Here is a 25,102-nt window from a genome sequence, read left to right as displayed (position 1 = left end):
AATACCTTAATGAAAGTAAAAATTCATCCCAGGACTTCCTTGGTGGTCCAGTGGTTAAGACTCTGTGCTTCCACTGCTTTTTGCACAGGTTTGATCCCTGGTCTGGGAACTAAGATCTCACATGCAATGTGGGGCAGCCACAAAAAAAAAAAAAAAAAAAAAATCCATCCCGTCTTTAGAGAGAAGTCAGTATGGGTAAAATATACCAAAAAGGGGTGAGGATATAAAGGGAATACTATTTTGCTCACATGGAAATGATAAAATGATAGGTAGACTATTTCTAACCAATGCCATAACATCTAGATGAAAAGAAAAAAAAATCAAGTCATTTGGTTTCTTCTTTAGAAGCAAGTAGGTAACCTACAAATTTTATCTTAAAAACATTGTTTAGATGTTGCCTTTATAGACATATTAAAATTGACAGGCTCTAATTTTTAGCCATTCTTATATTTTAGTGCAAATAAAAAATAAGATGTGTGACTGCAAGGGGGTGCTTTTTCATGGAAAAAAAAATCAACAATAGATGATCATATACTAAAGAGTAAGTAGATAGCCTGTCAATCAAAGCAGAATTATTAGGTTTTATCATTAACTTTTCATTCAGTCAGTCAGTTCAGTTCAGCTGCTCCGTTGTGTCTGACTCTTTGTAACCCCATAGACTGCAGCATGCCAGGCCTCCCTGTCCATCACCAACTCCCGGAGTTTACTCAAACTCATGTCCATTGAGTTGGTGATGCCATCCAACCATCTCATCCTCTGTCGTCCCCTTCTCCTCCCACCTTCAATCCTTCCCAGCATCCGGGTCTTTTCCAGTGAGTCAGTTCTTCGCATCAGCTGGCCAAAGTATTGGATTTTCAGCTTTAGCATCAGTCCTTCCAATGAATATTCAGGACTGATTTCCTTTAGAATGGACTTTGCAGTCCAAGGGACTCTCAAGAGTATTCTCCAACACCACAGTTCAAAAGCATCCATTCTTCAGCACCCAGCTCTCTTTATAGTCCAACTCTCACATCCATACATGACTACTGGAAAATTTACTGAAGATTTACTGAGCCCAGCCCTGCCCATCAGAACAAGACCCAGTTTCCCCCTCAGTCAGTTTCTCCCACCTGGAAGCTTCCATAAGCCTCTTATCCATATTCATCAGAGGGCAGACAGACGGAAACCACAATCACAGAAAACTAACCAATCTGATCACATGAACTACAGCCTTATTGAACACAATGAAACTATGAGCCAAGCCGTGTGCCTTGAGGGTCCCGTGAACAGTATGAAAAGGCAAAAAGATAGGACACTGAAAGATGAACTCCCCAGATTGGTAGGTGCCCAGTATGCTACTGGAGAACAGTGGAGAAATAACTCCAGAAAGAATGAAGAGACAGAGCCAAATCAAAAACAACACCCAGTTGTGGATGTGACTGGTGATGGAAGTAAACTCTGATGCTGTAAAGAGCAATATTGCATAGGAACCTGGAATGCTAGGTCCATGAATCAAGGCAAATTGGAAGTGGTCAAACAGGAGATGGCAAGAGTGAATGTCGACATTCTAGGAATCAGCGAACTAAAATGGACTGGAATGGGTGAATTTAACTCAGATGACCATTATATCTACTACTGTGGGCAAGAATCCCTTAGAAGCATTGGAGTAGCCATCATAGTCAACAAGAGTCAGAAATGCAGTACTTGGATGTAGTCTCAAAAATGACAGAATGATCTCTGTTCATTTCCAAGGCAAACCATTCAATATCACAGTAATCCAAGTCTATGCCCCAACCAGTAATACTGAAGAAGCTGAAGTTGAAAGGTTCTACGAAGACCTACAAGACCTTCTAGAACTCACACCCAATAAAGATGTCCTTTTCATCATAGGGGACTGGAATGCAAATGTAGGAAGTCAAGAGATACCTGGAGTAACAGGCAAATTTGGCCTTGGAATACAGAATGAAGCAGGGCAAAGGCTAATAGAGTTTTGCCGTGAGAACACACTGGTCATAGCAAACACCCTTTTCCAACGACACAAGAGAAGATGCTACACATGGACATCACCTGATGGTCAAACACTGAAATCAGATTGATTATATTCTTTGTAGCCAAAAATGGAGAAGCTCTGTACACTCAGCAAAAACAAGACTGGGAGCTGACTGTGGCTCAGATCATGAACCCCTTATTGCCAAATTCAGACTTAAGTCGAAGAAAGTAGGGAAAACCACTAGACCATTCAAGTATGACCTAAATCAAATCCCTTACAATTATACAGTGGAAGTGAGAAATAGATTAAAGGGATTAGATCTGATAGAGTGCCTAAAGAACTATGGATGGAGGTTTGTGACATTGTACAGGAGGTAGGGATCAAGACCATCCCCAAGAAAAGAAAATGCAAAAAGGCAAAATAGCTGTCTGAAGGGGCCTTATAATTTTTCCATTGGCTCACCTTTTCCCCTGGCATTTATTCCTCTCTGAAAACAATCTTATTTGTTTGTCTTACTGTCTAAACTCCTCCTCTGGAATAAACCCTTCTTGAGAGCAGGAACATTTTTTCTGTTTATCTCATCACTATTTCAACGCATTGTGTGTCAGAATATGGTATACAATGTACACGTGAGGAACATGGTCTGAACAACTGGATGAATGAAATATGACTTGTATTTAGGAGTCCTCAGCCCTCACAAGTTTCTATTAATACCGTGTTCTCTTCCACAGGCATGTATTTAAGTGGATGCTCAAAATCTCTTCTTCATTCAACACTCAAAAGAAAATAGCAAAAAATAGCTAGGAAAAAAAATAGCTAGGCAATTACAGGGACAACATTTAACTCAGGACAGGTTTGCTTTTTTAATTTGTACAATAAGAGATGGGCTTAGATGATTGCTAAGGTCCCTTCTGACTCTGCAGTTCCAAAGGCTCTACAACTTTAGGTAAATGTGGAGATATTTGGAGTCTTCAGACTGTGAAGTGCCTCTTTATACATAGAACACTTTTTTCCACATGGGGCAAGTTTCAGAATGATCATCAACACCACTGAAATGTGAATTATACATTCTAGCCCAGTGACGTCAGTCCCAGCTTGGGACTGTGCCATGGCCATGACAGAAAAGCCTAAGACCATTGTGTCTACTGCTCTTGCCATGTAAGGCGCATGACTCTGTGACCAAAATAGAGCTGAAGATAAGCTCTGAGCCCTCCACTTGTCACTGAGCAACTGTGACTCAACCCAGCCCATTCATATCTCCACCACATTCCTCAACTTTCTAGACACCTTTGTTCAAAACAGCGGCTCTGGGTCTGGAAGGGTCCACCTAGCCTCATTTGACATACAGTACCTCCAAATTACCTTCATTAAGCCAAACAGGATTTCATTCCTTCTCCCCTCGACACCTGCCCCAAATCAGACAGTAGGTTAATCATGCTCAAGAAAAACTATATTAAAGTAGGATGATTCTCCTGAAGAATTCAAGGCCAACCCCTCATGGGTAAAGCCCAGTTCTGGTCATGAGCACATGAGAAGCCCCATAAATGCAGACTATAGGATGATAACCCTGGTCTCTGAAAGGCTTCCCTAGAAAAGGGGCAGACAAATTAGAAAACCACGACCCCTCGAGGGACATAAACTGGTGTTCAGCCTCTCCCCCACCAGCTCAGCACCTCTGTGAAGTATTAGCAGAAGAACTCTGTTCAATGGCCAGGGGTCTCAGGACACCACATGGTGTTGCCACCCACTTCATGTCGGAAGAATAATTATGCTATAACTTAAGGTGTTCCTGGCATTAGAGGTTTTCTGGGCTAGGCCAGATCATTTAGAAGATCTTTGAGAAACCCTCCAAAGGCTGAGGGTCAGGTGTACCAGCCCTGACTTGAGCCCCTCAAGTCACTGAAACCACAAGACCAGCTCAAGCCCAGCCAAGCAGCTGTTTGACTCACTCTAGTCTGCTGTGGAGAGTTGGCACCTTTCCTGGAAGGGGCCCAGCCTCCCTCTGTCGCCAATATTTCAAGTTATCACAAAGCCGCAAAGCATAGAGCTAATATCTACTTCCATTCATTTTCAGTTTTTCCCACTGCAGGGAGTTGCTTCACCCTGCCATGGTAATTGGTCAAGATCTTGAAGCCTTATTTGAACACCATTTAAAAGATGCTCAAATGATTATTAGCATGATTAGGTGAAGTGTGCTCTTTCCAAGCAGAGTGTGAGAACAATACAAGGTAACACTTTGGGAGCCCCCAGCATGTGCCTCTTATCCCACTTAGTGATCACAGCAACACTGTAAAGAGTTTATTAACCCTCCTGTACCAATGAGGCAGGTGAAGGACTGGAAGCAGAAGTAACTGCCCAAGGTTATATCATTAAGTGGCACAGTTAAAATTCAAACCTCTGAAATATGTTCTTCAAGTATCTGTTAGGCTGCTTTAAAAATTCTGGCCTGCTTATTAAAATGATTGTTATTATATTCATTACTTCATATTTGTAACTGCATGGACATTGTCTCAAAGCTGTTCAGGTAAAACCACTGTTTTGTAGGGACTTCTCTGGCAGTCCAGTGGATAAGACTTTGTACTTCCAATGAAGTGGACATGGGTTCAGTCCCTGGTCAGGAAACTAAGATCCCACATGCTTGTGTGGTGCGGCCAAAAAAAGAAAAAAAAAATCACTGTTTTGGAAATATAATGGATTTGTTGTCATTGTAAAATCATTGGAGGATTTTATTAAAGGTGGTAGTTTTCAGATACCGGAAAAGCTCAAGATCAAATATTTTTAGCTGTTTCCCCTAGATGGGCATCCACATAGAACAAGATTATTTCTAGCCTGGCTGCCTGAGGAGGGCTAGTGCAAATAGTCTGCTCTCTTGGTTTTCTGGTGACCCTTCCAGTAGTCATGTATGGATGTGACAGTTGGACCATAAAGAAGGCCAAGTGCCGAAGAATTGATGCTTTTGAATTGTGGTTCTGGAGAAGACTCTTGAGAGTCCCTTGGACAGCAAGGAGATCAAACCAGTCAATCCTAAATGAAATCAACTCTGAATATTCATTGGAAGGACTGATGCTGCAGCTGAAGCTCCAATACTATGGCCACCTGATCCAAAGAGCTTACTTATTAAAAAAGACCCTGATGCTGGGAAAGATTGAGGTTAAGAGGAGAAGGGCATGACAGAGGACAAGATGGTTGGATGGCATCATCAAATCAATGGACATGAGTTTCAGCAAACTCTGGTATATGGTGAAGGACAGGGAAGCCTGGTGTGTCCATGGGGTCGAAAAGAGTCAGACACAACTGAACATCAAAGAACAACAGGATAGATGCCTTTTGTAAAGACAAGGGGGAAGGAACATTTTCCAGGAATAAGGACTGAAAACCAAGCACATGTTTCTGGAAGCAGAGAGCTCCTGAGGCAGTACAATTCTCCACCCCCCACCAGCAGCCCCCTCCCCTGTCCCAGTCCGTCCCAGAAGAGCTCCAGATCTGGAGAGGTAAATACAGCTTTAGATCATGCTGGCTTGTCTAGAACAGCCCAGAAGGCCCTCCAACAACCTGCCATCACGAGCTCTGAGAATGTCTCAGAGCCAGGAGGACTAAAAAGACCATAGTTCCTCCATCTACCTTCAGCCCACAGCAAAAAGGGAACGCCACTCCCCACAATGAAGTTCAGACTGCCCTTCATGACTGCGATCCATCTGAAAGCCACTCCTGTGTCCACTCAAGCTCACATCAGTGGCACACGTGATTTGTAAAGCAAGAATCCCAAGTGGGTCTGACTGTAAGCTCAGCATCTCAGGGGCTGGTCCTAGGCCGGGTGCTTGCCCAGCCTAACCCTGCAAGACATTACAAGATTAGGGACAAAATTAGACATCACAAGGAACCTGCTCAAAGGGCAGGTGTCGTGGCCCCACAGGGAGAGGGCGTGTAATTAGGGAAGGATGGTGCCCACCCCCTCCAGGAGGAAAACCTGCCGTCAAGTCTCTCCCTGCCCTCAGTGTCCTCTGACGCTGTCTGAATAGAGCGAAGACCTTTGAACTTGCTCAAGGGCAGTGTGTCACCCAGGGCTTTTCTTGTTTTTGTTTTCCAGCCTCAACATCCAGACAGAAAGCCCATTCCCCTGATGGAGGTCTCTGATGAAGGTCTGAGTAGAGATGGGTATAGAGATGAACTCACTGCCCACAAGCAACACACTCCTGTTTATAGACTCAAGACTCAGGGTGGTACCATACTAAGTGCTGATTCATGGCCTAATGATAAAGTCATATTTGGCCTTTTCTGGGAATAAGGAAAAAGGGAAAAAAAAAAGTTTGTCCATTTTAGAATCTCTGAGCTCTTCAACAAGAGGAAACTTTCCTTCTATAAACCAGTTCCAAATCCATCATGAGTCTTTTCAGGAATATGAGTATGGAGAAGAGAGGATCCTGATTTCAGTGATGTGTAAATCTAAAATGAGATGATGTCCTGGAGTTATCTAGGAATAGGCCTTTATCTTTTGATAGAATTCACCTTTCAAGCAATAAAATGGTCAGATTAGGGTATTTATCAGGCGCTCTCTATATGCCAGGCACTGTGATAAGCACTATGCTTATGCTTATTTAACTTTTCATGGTTAAACTCTATAAAATGGATACTTTGTTCTGTTTTCCCAGGAGAAAACTGAAGGAATGAATGTACATGTGAATGGATCTTAAAGCATAATGTTTAGTTTTAAAAAAATTAAGCAGAATGAGAAGTACAAAAAATACCATTTATAAAATTAAAAGACATGCATACAGCAATACACATTTTGTAAGAATACAGGTGAATGGAACACTGGGCTTCACTGGTGGCTCAGCAGTAAAGAATCTGTCTGCCAATGCAGGAGATGCAGGTTCAGTACCTGGGTCAGGAAGATTCCCTGGAGCAGGAAATGGCAACCCACTCTAGCATTCTTGCCTGGGAAATCCCATGGACAGAGAAGCCCAGTGGGCTACAGTCAATGGGGTTGCAAACACTGGATACGACTTAGAGACTGAACAACACCACCATGCAGCTCAAATCTGCACGCGACTTTTCTTAAGTACCAAACAGCATTTCTTAAGACCATTTGGATCCCCACAAAAAATTTTTGCTTTAACAATACTCATTGTCATTACCTGGAAATTGACTTTTTATTTTAAATTTGGCCATGCCATGTGGCAGGTGAAATTTTAGTTCTTGGACAGGGATTGAACTCAGAACCCCTGCATTGGAAGTTCAGAGTCTTAACCACTGGACTACCAGGGAAGCCCCCAAATTGATATTTCTGTAGCTAACCCTTTAAAATGGGGTTTCCCAAGAAACACAACATGTAACCACCACATTGATGAATGTGGTAAAATCTGCTTTGTTGCCTCATGGGGTATCTTCTCTTCCTGTGCCAGGAGGTGAATATTTTAGAGACACATCAGGAAGGAGGTTGGGCTGCCCAGGTGGCTTTAGTGATAAAGAACCCACCTGCAATGCAGGAGACATGAGACATGGGATCAATCCATGGGTCAGGAAGATCCCATGGAAGAGAGCAAAGCAACCACTGCCTAGAAAATCCCATGGACAAAGGAGCCTGGTGAGCTATCGTCATAGGGTTGCAAAGAGTTGAACATGACTGAAGCAACTTAGCATGCACGCATGCAGAAGGGAGGTCATTCTATACCTCCCTTCTGAAAGACTGAAATGTTGGAGCAGGGATTTCTAGGATTGTGTCTGCTGCTGCTGCTGCTAAGTCGCATCAGTCGTGTCCGACTCTGTGGGGAACCACAAAACCCCAGGAGCTTAGGCGTGGCTTACCCTCCCTTGAAGCCACTTGACTCACCTCAATCGTCTTACAGGTGCTCTCCAGCTGGCTGATCACCCCCTGGACCCGATCGTTGCTTCCCACTAGGACAGCAATGCCATCACTGAGCTCGGACTATTGGAGAGAAAAGAGGGATTCAAGATTTTAGGGGCTTTCTAGTCCTCCACTGATTATGGGTTCATCTTAGTACTATTCTCATGAGTTCTCAATCTAGGGTCCACGGAACCCCCTAATGAGGAACAGTGAGGCTGAGAGGTCTGAGAACCTCCTAATCTTATAAATAAAATCCTGGAAGGATGGGTGTAGAAATGCATTTGTCTGGGAAGAAGCTTCACAGTTTTCCTCAAATTCTTAATGAAGACGGTGACCCTGCCAAAAAACATTAAGAACACTGAATTATAGGCCATAGACAGCGAATAGCACATTCAAGCTAAATAATTCTAAGAACTGTTTATAAATTGAATGGAGACCGATATGTGACATCAGGGGTCCAACATGAATTATTTGGACCTTTAATTATTTGAATTATAGTGCAGCTCAGAATCAGTTTTCAGATTTACATATTTATTTTTGGCTATGCTGGGTCTTTGTTGCTGCATGCAGGCTTCCTCGAGTTGCCACGAGTGCAGGCTACTCTTTGTTGTGGTGCACAGGCTTCTCATTGCAGTGGCTTTTCTTGCTGCAGAGCATGAGAAGTAGTTGTGGCACATGGGCTTAGTAGCTCCACAGCATGTGGGATCTTCTCCAACCAGGGATCGAACCCATGTTCCCTGCACTGGCAGGTGGATTCTTAACCACTGGACCACCAGGAAGCCTTCAGGATTAGTTTTACTAGGGAAATATTTCATTATTCACCAAATACCTGTGATGCACCCTTCTCTGTGCTAGATGCAAACAAATACTCATATACTAAACTCAGTCATTACAGATTTGAAACTAACATTGCACTGTTTCTAGGGGAAAACATTTTTTTAGCTTAAAATTCCTCTCAGGCTCTTTTGACCTGAAGCGATTCCACTATTCATACTTAGGGAATGATGGGACTCAGGAATCCTACATGCTTGGTCCAACTCTGCCTGTAGCTTCTCTGTGATGTTGGGCAAACCATGTAATCAGTTTGGACCCTACTTGTCTCACACATAATGTGAGAAGACTGGACCGGAACAGTGGTTGTAAAACATTTTAAAGCTGCAGAACCCTTTTTCCAAATGGGAGCTAATATATAATCCCAATGGATCAAATAATGCTGCTCTGGCCAAACAGGAGCAGAACGGAAGTCCTGTCAGCCTGCCTCCGTCCATCCCTTGTGGTCTCAGGGCTCTGAGGGGAATGGTGTGACCCAGGTACCATTCAATTCTAATAGGCTGTGACTTTGGGGAGGAGCAGGTAAAAGGAAAAGGCGTGTAAGTCATAAGTGGATAGAACAATATAATTGTATAGCTATTTTGCTAAATCCTGCTTCTTTAGCAGTTAGTACTCACTGGTTGTCACCCAACTGGTGTCACCCAAAGGTTTGACTTCCAAATTTGATTCCCGTTCTATATTTGGTCAGTAAAACACTAACTGTGTAATCTGTGATTCTTAGAGGAAGAAGCTGAGATATGGAGCTGCTCAAATCCTAGATGCTAAGACTCAGCCACAGCTCGCTGAGCCCACAACCCCTCATTCACTTGCATCAAATGGGTAAGTTCCTACCTGCCTGTGTGCTGTAGGCTGGCAGGTTAGAGATAAGCTGGGACACCCCATATTTGCTCATAATGAGGGCGTGATGCTGAGGCCCTGGAGTAGGGGGTGCAAGGGTGGCATGTGTCAGACCCAAAGGAGGCCTTCTGGGCTGACCTAGGGGGTCAGTTTAACCCAGGCATGAGGACTAGCCTAAGGAAACATTTAACAAAATGCCAGTCATTGTAACTCCACCATCTAGGAATGAGGGAGAAGAGGCCTTGAGGAGGGCCAAAGGAATCTTTGGTTGATGAACAAAGAAAAATATTCTGAGACTGGAGTAAGAAGTTATCCTTTTATTTCCTATGGGCTAAACCTCAGTGTTTGAGCAGCTTGAGCTGGGACTGGGCCCCATAATAGTATTCATCTTAAACCTGTAATGGTGGAAAAATAGCAACCTTTCCCCTCCACACCCCTTCCTGACCTCCTGCACCCTTCCCTCTCTCACCTTCCCCTCCGTTCTCCGGGGCATGCAGCAGTCCTTCCGGCTCTGCCAACACCCCCCTCTCCCCCGCAGCCTCGGGGCCCTATGGTCCTGCCTGTGGGCCTCTCTCCTTCAATCGCACTTGGAAGGCGCTTTGGAGGAGGGACAGGAGGGCGTGTTACCTTCTGCCTCTGGAACACGTGAGTGAGGGGAGCCACCTGGCAGTCCTTGTGCGCCCCGAAGACCTTGCACAGAGAGCAGGTGGGCACTTCGCAGTTGAGACAGTAGATGTTGATGCGCTCGTCTTCATGCTCCTCACACATGGGCTGGTCGGACTTCTTTTCTGGTCTGGGAGGAGGTAAGGTGGATGAATCAGCTCAGGTTGCAGCATAGCTGAGCGTGGTTGGCTGAACTTCCCTCCCCACCCCCAATGCCCATACCCCCAGCAACCCTACACCAGCGACTACCAGGGCCCCTCTCACGTGCTCAGAACCCTCCAAATTCCCTATGGGTTTAGCAGCAGCGTCCTGACTAATTAACCAACTTAACCAGCCTTGGGGTGAGGACATGGAAACTCGGACTTGTAGCTTTTGCCAGTTTCTGTGGTGTGAGGGCTTCCCCATGGCTGATTTCAAGATTTAAAAACCAGCTAGTGCAACTCCTGCAAGTTGAGCACTGGATTCTTTTTTTTTTTTTTTTGACTGGCGACTCGTTTCATATATATTATACATGTTTCAATGACATTCTCCCAAATCATCCCACCCTCTCCCTCTCCCACAGAGTCCAAAAGACTGTTCTATACATCAGTGTCTCTTTTGCTGTCTCATATACAGGGTTATTGTTACCATCTTTCTAAATTCCATATGTATGCGTTAGTATACTGTATTGGTTTTCTTTGTGGCTTACTTCACTCTGTATAATAGGCTCCAGTTTCATCCACCTCATTAGAACTGATTCAGATGTATTCTTTTTAATGGCTGAGTACTGGATTCTTAGGCGCCGCTTCAGCACCAAATTCACGAGTCTCTCAAAAGACATTTTACAAATCCAGGTAAAGAGGAGGCAGCTGAAAACGAAATCTTAAGTGTGTACTAGCTCTGAGGCCCATCTCCCCACCCTTGTGGCCTCTGGCCCCTGCAGAAGAAATGAGAGGTCTAGGTTGGGGAAGCCCAGATCTCTGATCATTCACCTCCGTGCTGGTTGGAAGTAGTTGTATGTAAGAGGGGAAAGGTCAGCGAGTGCTTTGTTAATTTGTTTGGGTCCCCTCCTACCATTAGCCCAAAAAATTAAATTTATTTAACTTCCTGAGGACTCAGCAGTGGTTAAGAGTAGGTAGTCTGTTCTTAGTGGATGTGAACAATTATACTGGATACTTGAGGCAAAAAGGAAAATGTAAAATGCTGTTCTGGGATGTGGTGGTAAACTGGAAGTGCAAATTTCACAGATAATTCCCAACTTTCAGTTTTCCCAATAGGTCAGCACCAACCAAAACTTTTCAGAGCTGCCAAGGTAATAATGGGGCATTGGATTTGTATGTACTAGTGAGAAAATGACCAAGCTATGAAGAGGCAGAGAAGGGTAGTGACAAGCCATTGGTGCTTAAGGATAAACTGTTGGCTGCAGAATCACCTGGAGGAGCCCAGGTTCATACAGCCGTATGCTCTCCTGACCATCAGGGAGGCTTAGGTGTTACATCAAATCAAAATTGCATCATCTATGGTGTTTTAGCGGAGAAGGCGATGGCACCCTACTCCAATACTCTTGCCTGGAAAATCCCATGGTTGGAGGAGCCTGGTAGGCTGCAGTCCGTGGGGTCGCTAAGAGTTGGATACGACTGAGTGACTTCACTTTCACTTTTCACTTTCATGCATTGGAGAAGGAAATGGCAACCCACTCCAGTATTCTTGCCTGGAGAATCCCAGGGACAGAGGAGCCTAGTGGGCTGCTGTCTATGGGGTCACACAGAGTCAGACACGACTGAAGCGACTTAGCAGCAGCAGCAGCAGCATGGTGTTTTAGGCTCCCTCTGGAGACCATGGTGGGGAGTCCAGCCTACTGGAAGTAGAGGTGTAGCCTACTTATACAAAATCTGGAATTTGGATATGACCTATCCAAAGCCTGAGGCTGTTAATAGTTTTCACAAGTGTTTGAAAAATTTAAATACAAGTTCACAAGCTTTCCTCATTTTCCCTAACACATGATTATTTAGAAGCATCTCAGATTTGGGACAGAATTTTTATCTTATTGAAGTATATTTGATTTACAATATTGTTTTAGTTTCAGGTATGTACAGCAGAGTGATTCAGTTTTATATGCATTTTTTCCAGATTATTTTCCATTATAGGTTATTACAAGATGCTGAATATATTCCCTGTGGTTTTCAGTAAATGTTTGTTGCTGATCTATTTTTTGTATCACAGTTTGTATCTGTTCATCTCATACTCCTGATTTATTCCTCCCCCTTTCCCTTCCCCTCTGGTAACCATTAGTTTGTTTTCTATGTCTGGTGTGAATCTCCTTCTGGTTTGTAAAGGTGTGGTTTATATGTAGATTCATTTATATTATTTTTTTAGATACCACATATGTGATAACATAAAATGTCTTGCTCTGTCTGACTTACTTCACTAAGTACAGTATTTTCTATGTTCATCCATGTTGCTGCAGATGGCAATATTTCATTCTTTTTTATGACTTGAGTACTGTCCCATTATGGGGCTTCCCAGGTGGCTCAGTGGTAAAGAGTTTGCCTGCAATGCAGGAGACGTGTAGGTTAATCCCTTGGTTGGGAAGATACCCTGGAGAAGAGAATGACAACCCATTCCAATATTCTTGTCTGGGAAATCCTATGGACAGAGGAGACTGGCAGGCTATAGTCTATGGGGTCACAAAAGAGTCGGATATGACTTAAGCGACTGAGCACGTATGCGCTATCCCATTATATATATTATTGTCTGTTTCCTCCAATGGGATGTGAGCTCCAAGAAGGCAGAGGTCATGGGTTGTCTTCTTTTGCTGGGTTCCCAGTGCCCAAAACAGTGCCTTGCATAGAGTGGGTGCTCAGTAAATATTTGCTGGATGTATGAGTGAGAGGTGGAAGGGAATTTGCCAGTATTCCCCATGCTCTAAAGTAAAACGGCTCCTCTAGAGAAGGCATGTGAACAATGGGGAGAGCTTGGTCACTTGACTCTCCTTACTGACCAAGGAAGAGACCAGACAACATCTTGAAGACTCCATTTCTAAATAACAAAGGTGGGACTTCCCTTGTGGTTCAGTGGCTAAGACTCTGTGCTCCCAATGTAAGGAGCCCAAGTTCAATCCCTGGTCAGGGAACTAGATCCCACGTGCCTCAACTAAGAGCCTCCATGCTGCAACTAAAGATCCTGAGTGCCACAACTCACACTTGGTGCAGCCAAATAAATAAATATCTTAAGACTAGATGACAAAGGCCTCCAGGGGTTAGCTAGAGACTAGGAGTGGTGATTTGGTCTTTGCATCATCAAAGGCCTCACCACCTCTAAAACCTTCCCTTCTGTGTCTCTCCACCTCAGAATAAATGTCAGCGAGAGTCTGGAGCACATTTCCTGGGAGATGGTACTGCTGATGCCCTTCCCCTGAGACATTCCCCAAAAGTGGCCTTTGTCCCATGTGCTGTTCCGAAGTCAGCAGCTGTGATCACAGATAATGTTGTAGAGCTCAGACATTTGCAGTGTGTGCAATATTGTGGAAACAGCCACAGCCTCTTTATGTAGTTGTTGATTGAGATGACTTTTTCATTATGCAATACAGACCAAGGACTGCCTACAATATTCCTTATTAGGCTTTTCTTGTTCAGAGTGGCTACACAGCCTGAGGGGCATCCCCCACTTACACCTGGGTGTGGAAGGAAAACATTCAGACACCTCACAACACGTGACAGACTTGGGACCAACATGGCGCATAGAATAAAGATATAAAGGCAACTTCATGAGGTGAGCGTGGCCAAGCACTTAGCTGTGGTTTGGGACTCAGAGCCAAATGCCGGCTGTGGGCCCCCTACTGTTCCATACAAACTGGTCTCTGAGAGTCTGTAGCCTTCTCCCTCTGCTCTCTGGGACTTCTGGGACCATCCTGGAGTTTCCTGAAGGATATGCATCTGGTGCTGACATTTCAGGCATCACCTTTGGAGTCAAACTGATCTCAAAGCTTAATTAATCCCAGTTCAGTTTCACCATGTGGTGGCTTTGGGGCCTTAGGCAAGTTCCTTCAGCTCTTTCAGGCTCAGCCTTTCCTCATATCTGAAAATTGGACTAAGGATCTTCTAATTAAATATGCCAGGATAACATAGGCATTTACTTATTTACATTTCCTGCTGAAATCCCACTACAATGAGAGTAAGGGAATAAAAAGGTAGAAATCAATAAGGACAAAAAAAATGAGCAAGGTGACAGCAAAGAAGAAATGGCAGGCAAGTGCTGGAAATTGTGAACATCTGACAAAGAGAAGTCACCTGCTTGAACTGCATCTTAGTTCTGCCGATAGCCTTCTTCTCATTTTTTTAATTTTTTTTAAATTTTTTTTTTATTTTTTGCCAATAGCCTTCTTGAGAGAAGCAAGCAGGAAGCAACCTGCCTCAGTTTTACAGGTTTCCCTGTAAAGGCCCTGGGACTGCAGAGTCCTGGTACCCAGAAGGTGAGAGTGTGGGGAGGGCTGAAAGGGGGACTTTTTGCACACTTTAGGGGATTACTTGAGGATGTGCTCCACAAAAACAATAGAGTAAACCAATAAAGGAGATGACAAAGGATCCAGGAAACAAGGGATTCATCCCAGGGGAAAGTAAAAGTATCATAGAAAGTGAAGCCCAACCACGAAAGGGTTTAGCCCTCGTTGTCTTCAGTGAAGTCAGTAAGTAATGTCTAAAACTGAAAAATCCAGGGAGAGGAGCTACTAGCAGTGGACACAGGGCTCTAGGTGATAAACAGCAGAAGAAAAACGGAAAGAATTAAACATGGCTGACTCTGGGAGGTGAGGCTTAGCAGCCAAGAGACCGTAGGGCCAGGAATGCTGCTTTCTTCAGAGGCTTTGTAGTGCTACTGGAATGTTTAAAATTATGCATATGCACAGAAATTGCTTTGAGTTGTCCTTGTTGTTGTTTAGTCGCTAAGTCGTGTCCAACTCTTTTGTAATCCCATGGACTGTAGCCCACCAAGCTTCTCTGTCCACGGGATTCTCCAGGCAAGAATACTGGAGTGGGTTGTCATTTCCTTCTCCAGGGGATCTTCCCGACCCAGAGATCAACCTATGTCTCCTGTGTAGGAGGCATCTCTGGCATTGCAGGCAGATTCTTTACCATTAAGCCACCAGGATAAAATATTTAAAAATTTTAATAAGGTGATAATAATAATCACTACAACCTTAGGAAGCATCACTATGAACAAAGCTAGAGGAGGTGATAGAATTCCAGCTGAGCTATTTCACATCCTAAAAGATGATGCTGTTAAAGTGCTGCAGTCAATGTGCCAGCAAATTTAGAAAACTCAGCAGTGGCCTCAGGACTGGAAAAGATCACTTTTCATTCCAATCCCAAAGAAAGACAGTGCCAAAGAATATTCCAATGTCAATAAATGTTCAAACTACTGCACAATTGCACTTAATTCACATCCTAGCAAAGTAATGCTCAAAATTCTCCAAGCTAGGCTTCAACAGTATGGGAACCGTGAACTCCCAGATGTTCAAGCTGGATTTAGAAAAGGCAGAGGAATGATAGATCAAATTGCCAACATTTGTAGAATCATCAAAAAAGCAAGAGAATTCCAGAAAAACATCTACTTCTGCTTTATTAACTGTGCTAAAGCCTTTGACTATGTGGATCACAACAAACTGGAAAACTCTTCAAGAGATGGAAATACCAGACCACCTCACCTGCTTTCTGTGAAACCTGTACGCAGATCAACAAGCAACAATTAGAACCAGACATGGAACAATGGACTGGTTCAAAATTGAGAAAGGAGTACATCAAGGCTGTATATTGTCACCCTGCTTATTTAACTTATACTCAGAGTACATAATGTGAAATGCTGGGCTGGAAGAAGCACAAGCTGGAATCAAGATTGCTGGGAGAAATATCAATAACCTCAGATATGCAGATGACACTACCTTTATGGCAGAAAGTGAAGGGGAACTAAACAGCCTCTTGATGAAAGAGGAGAGTAAAAAAGTTAGCTTAAAACTCAACATTCAAAAAACTGAGATCATGGCATCTGGTCCCATCACTTCATGGCAAATGATGGGGAAACAGTGAGAGACTTTATTTTCTTGGGCTCCAAAATCACTACAGATGGTGATGACTACAGCCATGAAATTAAAAGACGCTTGCTCCTTGGAAGAAAAGTTATGACCAACCTAGACAGCATATTAAAAAGCAGAGACATTATTTTGCCAACAAAGGTCTATATAGCCAAAGCTATGATTTTTGCAGTAGTCATGTATGGATATGAGAGTTGGACCATAAAGAATGCTGAGTGCTGAAGAATGGATGCTTTTGAACTGTGGTGTTTGAGAAGACTCTTGAGAATCTCTTGGATAGCAAGGAGATCCAACCAGTCAATCCTAAAGGAAAGCAGTCCTGAATATTCATCAGAAGGAGTGATGCTACCGCTGAAGCTCCAATATTTCAGCCACCTGATGCGAAGAGCCGACTCATTAGAAAAGACCCTGATGCTGGGAAAGATGGAAAGCAGGGGGAGAAGGGGACAACAGATGATGAGATGGTTGGATGGCATCACTGCCTTAATGGACATGAGTTTGAGCAAACTCTGGGAGATGGTGAAGGACAGGGAAGCCTGGTGTGCAGCAGTCCATGGGGTCACAAAGAGTTGGACAGGACTGAGCCACTGAACAACAACAATAATAATCACAACCTCACAAGACTGTAAAAATTAAAGAATTATACATGATTCATGTGTATAGCACCCTGAACAGTGGCTGATACATATTCAACACATATTAGTTTGGCTTATTGTATTTTAAAGTTAATTATCGTATTCATTGGCTTCTCTGGTGGCTCAGATGGTAAAGAATCTGCCTCCAATGCAGGAGACCTGGTTTGATCCCTGGGTTGAGAAGATCCCCCAGAAAACGAAATGGCAACCCACTCCAGTATTCTTGCCTGGGAAATCCCATGGACAGAGGAGCCTGGCAGGCTACAGTCCACAAGGTCACAAAGACCCAGACAGGACTGAGCCACTAACACTTTCACTTTCATCATGTTTATTATTAATGTTGGTGAAATTAGTTCTTTCTCGCATCACCTCACCTCCACCCCGAACTGTGGCTAGTTTAGCACCCGGCAGAAGGCTCGATAAGAAAGCCAGGTTGGGAATTCCCTGATGGTCCAGCATTGAAGACTCCATGCTTCACCGCAGGGGGCATGAGTTCGATCCCTGGTCAGGGAACTAAGATCCCACATGCTGCATTTCACGGAGGGCCTCCCATCCCCAGAAAAGAAGGCCAGGCTTTGTCGAGATCTACAATTTCTAGCCATTCTGTGGGAGGTCAGAGTTGACCAGCACCTGCCCTTTCTGCCTCCACCCCAATGTGGGCCAGGGTTTATCTCACTGTGTATATCCAAGTGATTTCAGAGTCTTCTCTTGTACCCTGAGGCTTAGGGTTCTGGGCTGGTAAAGCTGCCAGCCCTCAGGAAACAACTGTGTTTGTATCCAAACATGTGCCCAAGCCCTGAGCACAATTGGTGGTTCTGCTACCAATTAAAAGTGCCCCAAAAGCAAGTCTGAGGTTCAAGAAGAATTTGATAATCACAAAAACTAGTCTACTCAGCTCTGAGCTTCGATGTTGGAAATTTGGTTCCTTGTTTTTATACGGTTTGCTCACCTGTACATTATTTGTTGGCAGATGTGCTTCACTGACTTTAAAGTTAAAACCAGCCTATGTCTCGTTTTACTCATGCTACAAATGCTAACATCTCCTCTTCTCTGGATTACGTAACAGTTATGGTTATTATTCCACATCATTCAAGCTCTCACTGTGGCAAATAGCAAAACAGAAAACTGTTGCAATAAGTAGAATGTGTAGGAAGATCTATGGTGTTGCTTGTTCATCTGGCACTTCAGGAGCAACTATTCTGTGCAAGGCACTGTCTCGGACACTGAATCAGATGGTATATAAACAGCCATAATAATCAGCTGGTTATTAATTGGCCAATTCACTTCTTTAAGAGACAGTGTACCTTTTTTAAGAGACAGGTACACCGTCTCTTAAAAAAAAAGTAGATAGATGTGTGTATCTTAAAGTAATGAAATAAAAGGAGATCAGATCTTAATTATAACAGTGGTGCTTTCCTTCTCAAGAGATTTTGGAAGCCAGGGAAATTGCTGACTCAGTCTGTCATTGGCAACTCTTCCTCCCAGTGCCATCTATACCGTGGCGCTATCTAATTTAGTTTTGAATCTTAAGCAGAAATGAATAACCATAGCGATTATAATAATTATATGTTCTATTTATGGAACAGCTTTCCTTCTAAGAGCCCCAGGCTCTTTGAGCCTGGCAGATGTTCCATGAATCTGTGTCTCCTACTAGGAAGCACAGTGAGGTCATTTCTAGATGGTCCCAGTATCGCTATCAAGCGTTGTGGACCAGACTAACTTGTGTACAGTTGAAAAAGGGCCCTTCACACCAGGCCTTCTAGGAATGGACTCCCGCAGTGTTGTCTCTAGGAAAGGAATTCTATAGCCAGTGTGATTCGATGAGTAAAAATGCCCTTTTCAAAAAAAATAAAATGACTGATGCAGATGCTGCATGTCAATAAGCAGGTACCTGCCAAGCATATACAATAAGAACAATCTAGAGAATAGGGAAACATAACCTGAGCTCCATTTTTTTTTTCCTCCCGTGTCTCTAAATTCTTAAGTTGCTAAAGCCCAGAATTCTGCCTTGCTTTGCTACTTCCCAGAGTCAATACCATGACTAACTCTGTTAGAGGGTTTTGTTTTTATTATTATCCTCTAGGTAGTTCAAAATGAGACTGTCTGAACTAATAACGGCTGACTTTGGAAGATGCCATTTCTGTTTCATTTTCTGTAGAGTTTTGTACTCTAGTTTGTTGGCTGTGTAGACTCTGGAGCTGTAAAGGACCTGTGACATGCAGAAACATGTACAAGGGACAGTAGTACAAGGTGTACTCCCCTGGTGGCTCAGATGGTAAAGAATCTACCTACAGTGCAAGAGACCTGGGTTCGATCCCTGGATCAGGAAGATTCCCTGGTGAAGGGAATGGCAACCCACTCCAGCACTCTTGCCTGGAGAATGCCATGGACAGAGGAGCCTGGTGGGCTACAGCCCATGGAGTCACAAAGACTCGGACACGACTGAGCAACTAACACACAGTACAAGGCTGGGGTGGGGGCAGTATTATGCCTCTTTCAATAATACCGTCTGAACTAGATTAGTGTTAATGAGTTACTTCAGTCTTAAATCGATACAAAGGCAGGGGCATCAGTTTCCTCCTCTCCTCCCAAGAGGAACTCTCACTCCCACTGGGAAAGACTGACTTGGAAAAACATTTCCCCATAAACCAATTAGCTCATGATTGGTGAATAAGCATTCAGTATCTGCTGCTGCTGCTGCTAAGTCGCTTCAGTCGTGTCCGACTCTGTGCGACCCCATAGACGGCAGCCCACCAGGCTCCCCCATCCCTGGGATTCTCCAGGCAAGAACACTGGAGTGGGTTGCCATTTCCTCCTTCTGTAGAGTGACCCACTAAAACAAACAATAAAAACAAGCGTCGAGCGTGTCTGACACACGATGAACCATACCTGGTGGACTCCTGCTTGTAGATGTCGATGATGTTTTCCACCAGCAGGTTCCTCTGAAGCCCATAGATCCCGTGTCTGTCCAAAACCACTTCGTGTCTACAGGATGGGCAGCGGAACCGGCCCCCGGAGGCCACAGTGGTGCCTCCTCTTGTGGGCAGGTATGGGTTAGAGGCCTGTTCTTGCCAAGCAAGAAAAGAGGGATTGAGTAGTGCCGTAGGTAGCTTTCCTCAGGTTTTCTCTCCCTCTCTGTCACTACAAACAATATCAACTCTCTTGCTAAAGATCACCCCACAGGGCTTTATGAGCAAGTGGTTGGCAAGTGGCCACCAGTGCGGTGGACCATTTTCAGCATAAGTTGCTTTTCCACCCAGCATTTTCATAACCAAAAGTTCCAGCTAGAAACTCCAGTAATTCATTTACTGCCCAAGATTTTGAAACAGAATCCATTTTTTAAAACAAATATGATTCTTAGTATTGAAATAAAATTAGATTTGAGAGCAGAAGGCTGACACCAAAGCACAAAGCAAATCACTTTAAAAACTTTTTTTTTTTTTAAACAAATGCAACGTTATAAAGCTTTCTAAAGAAATTCACCTCAAAGTGAAGCACTGGGTTTGGAGAAGAGGGAAACCTTTTCTACCATCTGCATTCCCAACAAACCTACCTGGAAAATGTCACTGGCACATTTCCTACACAGGTTGTGCTGGCAAGGGAGGATGACCACAGGCTTGGTGAACATCTCTAAGCAAATGGGACAAATGAGTTGCTTCTCCAAGTTATCCATGGTCTGCTGCTCTTTGGAAAAAGACTTGTAATTCAAAGATGCGCTCATCTCCTGGCCGTCCCTGTGTGCTCTGCCAGGGAAAGGCTGCTCCGAACAGCTTCTGCAAGTGATACCTGGAAATAATTCCAAGGATTGGGTGATCAAGTGTCCTTTGCGTTTCTTTCGGCGGAGGACATTGTTTCAGACCCAGATTCACAGTGGCCCTCGAGCTGTTTTTAGCAGCCGTGGGTCACGTGATAGCAGACTGACTTGTCCATATAAGCCAGTGACAGCAGGATAGATTCTGACAGGTGACAGAGAACAGGGGCCAGCATTCCCTCCCCAGGGAGTGAAGGGAGTGGGTGGGAGGGAGTGTTACAAACCCCATTTAGACGGGGTTATAAGAAGAGGTGAAGCCGACAGTTGTCAACAACAAATGCAAATGCCCTCTGTGAGCGCTCAGGAAGGACTTGGTGATGGGCTTCCAGGACTGGGGAGAATGTAGTCCAGGAGTCTCACTGTGAAACCAGTGCCCTTTCTGCAGTGAGACTTTAGGAAGCAAGTCACCAAAAGTAGCATGATCACACTGTCTTCGGTGAAAGCAAACAGAACAGGCCTTGAATATCATTATCCTGGCTTCACAAGGGTAAGCGACTAAAAAGACTTGCTTAGTGGTAAATATTTCATTTTTGTTAGGGTTGTGAAATGGGAAAAGTTCCAACTTAAAAGCTGATTTCAAATCTTTTCACCATATAACTATTCACAAAATTCTAAAAGATCTAAACACCAGTTGATGATTCAATTTTTTTGTTGTTGTTTTAAGTTGTATAATAAAGCTTTAGGGACTTCCCTGGCAGCTATTGGTTAAGACTTCAACTTCCAATGCAGTGGGTGTGGGTTCGATCCCTGGTCAGGGAGCTAAGATCCTACAGGCCTCATGGCCAGCAAACCAAAACGTAAAACAGAAGCAATATAGTAAAAAATTCAGTAAAGACTAAAAATGGTCCCCATCCAAAAAAAAAATCTTTAGAGAAACCCAAAAAACAAAAACACCTAGTATGCTCCTTTCTCTCCCCTTTTCCTATTCCTCTTTAATCACATACCCATCACCCATACACATGCCCCAAAACACAAAGAAACTGACAGTCTTTAAAAATGTAAATTTAGTTTGCTCCCAGAACCAGTAACGAGGTAGTAAGTGGCACATGGGGTAGCAGACTCATTATTTTATTTTATTTTCCATATAATGGGGGATAGATACCAGCACCATTTTCAATGGAAGTGAAGATAGAGTCCTGCTTCCATACCTGGGTTTTGTCTGGTCTGAAGTACCTACACCCTTTTGCACTGGTCTTATTTGCCAAGTTGATTTTTTTTTTAATGATAGTTTCCCTGGTCATTTCTGATCATTCTTGGTTTGCTCTTAACTCATCAATATCAGTTCTGATATTTGCCAGGATTTTGTTAAACAACAGTTTCTCCTATGTGGTTTATTTGAATATTTAAAATCAGATCAAAAATGAAATAAGAAATACATGTCTATTTTTTTATGTAATGAATTTGCTGCTTTATTTCTGTTTGATTTTAAAAATCACATACAATGAATACATTTGTTAACACAGCCCCAGTGTGCACTTAATTACCAGTAAGGAGTAGGTTGTTGTGACTGGTTCTGTGTGCCCTTAGTGCTGTGTGCACCAAAAGCTTATTGAGAATCTAATAAGCTCTATTAGCTAGTAATAAGTTATATGGATTCACAAATGCTTCAGGGATCTTTGGAGAATTTTGTTACTCCTTTTAATTTCTATTCAGCAACTATAGTGAAGAAGGAGATTGGTGACATATTTTTAACTGAGCTAATTCAGTTCACCTAGCCTAGGCAGTTAACTGCGTTTATTATTACATGGGCTGTGGTGTTCTGAGCATAACATAAGAGCTGTTTTCTAAGAAAGATGAAGTTTATACTGTAAAAGTCCTTGCAACTCTAGGAAAAGCACTTTAACAATATACACTCTAGCCAAGCCTATCTCTTTAAGAGGAATTCATTCTTTTGAAAAATATTCGTTGAGTGTTTATCATGTGTCTTGAAAGACAAACAAGATACCAGTCATTGTCTTCAAGGAGCTCAGTTTAACAACTAATAGAGATAAGATGAATATATACAGAACCACAGTACAAAACAAAATGTGACAAAGAAGTACAGAATTTCAGGGGAGTCAGGAGGGTTTCATGGGTGGGGTGGATCCACTGAGGCACCAGGACACCAGTGGGTGTGTCACTCTCCATGGGGCGTAGGTGGGGCTTCCAAGCAAAGGCACAGCCAGGGGAGCCGGGACTGTTCAGAGCCTGCGATGCTTTGGGCTGGAGTGCAAACATGCTGCCAGCGCACTGGCAGCTCATGAATAGTGAGCTGGAGAGTTTTTAACACGTAATAAATTAGGCACCAGGAAGTCATTGAGAGCGCCTCACAGGGACGGTTCCCCAAGAGAGCTATGCTTTGGTTAGGTTCATCTCACAGTAGTAGCTGGAGTATCTCATGCAGCCAGGTCAGCATGAAGGTAACCCTGCTAAAGACCAGACAGAACATTGTTGCCAGTAGCCTAGGTGAGAGGTCACGACACCGGCACCAGGCAACGGACTGCAGTGGGGAAGAGGAAATGGACTTTGGTGGCTGCAAGAGTAGAATCCATGGGGGTGACTCAGACGCCGGAGCCAGAGCCACCATGAGGATTCGGAAAGAGGCTGCACAGTGAGTCAGGAGGGCCAGCGCCCACGTCCACCTGGCCTGGTGATCCTAGAAAAGTGATCTCACCCTGGCTGGATTTCAGTTGTTTTATCTTTTTCATAACCCAACTTAGCATCGTGTGTAGGAAAAAACACTCTGAAACTGCATGGACTTTGAGAATCCCCAGTTGCATTCTCTGATGGAGAGTTGAGCTCCATTCCCTGCTTTCACTCTCCACCTTCTTGCTCTCTGCCTTTCGTCCTAGAACGGCCCCTGAAAGCTACAGAGGAAAACTAGCAAGAGGCCTGCAGGAATAGGAGCTAAGTTGATGGATAAGAACTGCCTTCCCCTCCTCATCGTCTTTTCTCCACGCCTGGTCCTCCCCACTTAGAGACCAGCCATGCATGGTGTAGGCATGTAAGCAGCGCATGGGACACTCTGCTCCAGGGAGGAGCCAGAAAGTTTCAGTGTCCTCCCATATCATTCAGAGTCTGACAGATGGGGAAAATTCTGGAACTGAATCAGAATTGAAGTCAGCTTCAGGACTCTGGGACTTAGAGTGGGCCCGGGCCTCCACAGAGAGGTGAGAACCAGCTTAATCTCCTGATGGTATCCTGGGCTGTAGAGAGATGGTGCATGGCTTCACCCCTCTCCTACCCCTACCCCATTCCACCACCCACCTACACACACTAGCATAGGGGGTTCAAACCAGTCAGGGGTAATGACACAGGAAGTTGCCATAGTTTGAAGCGCCAATGACCCCCATTCTTAAGTCCTGCCACATTGCAGCAAGGGTTAGACACATTGAGAAGCTGAAGCAGAACCACTATGGGCTCTCAGCTCCTCCAGAAGTTTCCCAAATCCCCCAAATAAATCAAAGGAAGTAAGATGAGTCCCTAAAAACCTGAGTTTACACCCAGCAGTGCACTTGGCACTGAGGGGTGATGACTGAAAGGGAAGACTCTTGACTGCTAGCTACCAGGCCAGATGAACTCAGACTTCAGAATCCAGTCAAATGCAGATCTCAGTGTGTTCTTCATCTTAGGAAGGGAGAAAATAAGATTAAAAAATCTCTTAGTGCTACACCATCCCAACAAATAAAGTATTTGCAGGATACCAATTGCTCCAAAACTTTGGCCACCTGATGCAAAGAGCTGACTCATTGGAAAAGACTCTGACGCTGGGAAAGACTGAGGGCAGGAGGAAAAGGGGACGATGGAGGATGAGATGGTTGGATGGCATCACTGACTCAATGGACATGAGTTTGAGCAAAACTCATGACTCAGCAAAGTGAGTCAACTCTGGGAAATGGTGAAAGACAGGGAAACCTGCACCCTGCAGTCCATGGGGTCGCAGAGAATTTTTAATCTTTTTTTTTTTTTTTTAATGTATTTTTGACTGCAGTGGGTCTTTGTGGTGCACAGGCTCTTCATTGCTGCATGTGGGCTTTCTCTAGTGGCAGAGGCTACCCTCTAGTTGAGTGCATGGGCTTCTCTTGTTGTGGCTCATGGGCTTCATGGCCCCAGGGCATGTGGGATCTTAGTTCCCAAACCAGGGATCAAACCCATGTCCATGTTAGTTTAAACTTATGTTCAAATAACCACATGGGGCTGGAGGTTGTCATACTGGACACCAGCCCTAGAACATGGGATACTAAAATCTCTGGGGAAAATTGAAACGTATATGAAGACTTCTCTGGCAGGAACCGAGTCTCCCTTTTTTGGTGGATTTTGTACTTTCTGGTTAGGGTGATATGAAATTCCTCTAACTAGAATAGTTAGAAAAACAATATCAACTCTTTTTGTTTTTGCATTTTTTTTATTGGGATATAATAGTTTTACAATGTTGTATTACTTTCTGCTATACAAGGAAGTGAGTCAG

At 43.9% G+C, this 25,102-nt stretch overlaps 1 protein-coding gene across 5 annotated transcripts in view; it reads right to left on the bottom strand.

The window, feature by feature from the left end:
• TRIM55 (tripartite motif containing 55) overlaps positions 1-25,102 on the bottom strand; it is a 59,955-nt gene that overhangs the window by 26,356 nt on the left and 8,497 nt on the right. Inside the window, exons 2-5 of one of the 5 annotated variants that reach the window (XM_027561085.1) lie at positions 20,398-20,630; positions 19,734-19,906; positions 10,110-10,275; positions 7,800-7,895 (exon numbers count right to left, since the gene is read on the bottom strand). In XM_027561085.1, coding sequence (XP_027416886.1) covers positions 7,800-7,895; positions 10,110-10,275; positions 19,734-19,906; positions 20,398-20,565 — 603 coding nt within the window. In that variant the 5' untranslated portion in view covers positions 20,566-20,630. Of the gene's footprint in view, positions 1-7,799; positions 7,896-10,109; positions 10,276-19,733; positions 19,907-20,397; positions 20,744-25,102 lie in introns of those variants that run through there. The other 4 variants (XM_027561088.1, XM_027561086.1, XM_027561087.1 and 1 more) reach the window with 4 other exon arrangements.

This window comes from Bos indicus x Bos taurus, chromosome 14 (assembly GCF_003369695.1).
Source record: "Bos indicus x Bos taurus breed Angus x Brahman F1 hybrid chromosome 14, Bos_hybrid_MaternalHap_v2.0, whole genome shotgun sequence".
NCBI classification, from domain to species: Eukaryota; Metazoa; Chordata; class Mammalia; order Artiodactyla; family Bovidae; genus Bos; species Bos indicus x Bos taurus.
Note: the sequence above shows the minus strand (reverse complement) of the source record. Positions and strands in the feature narration are given on the sequence as shown.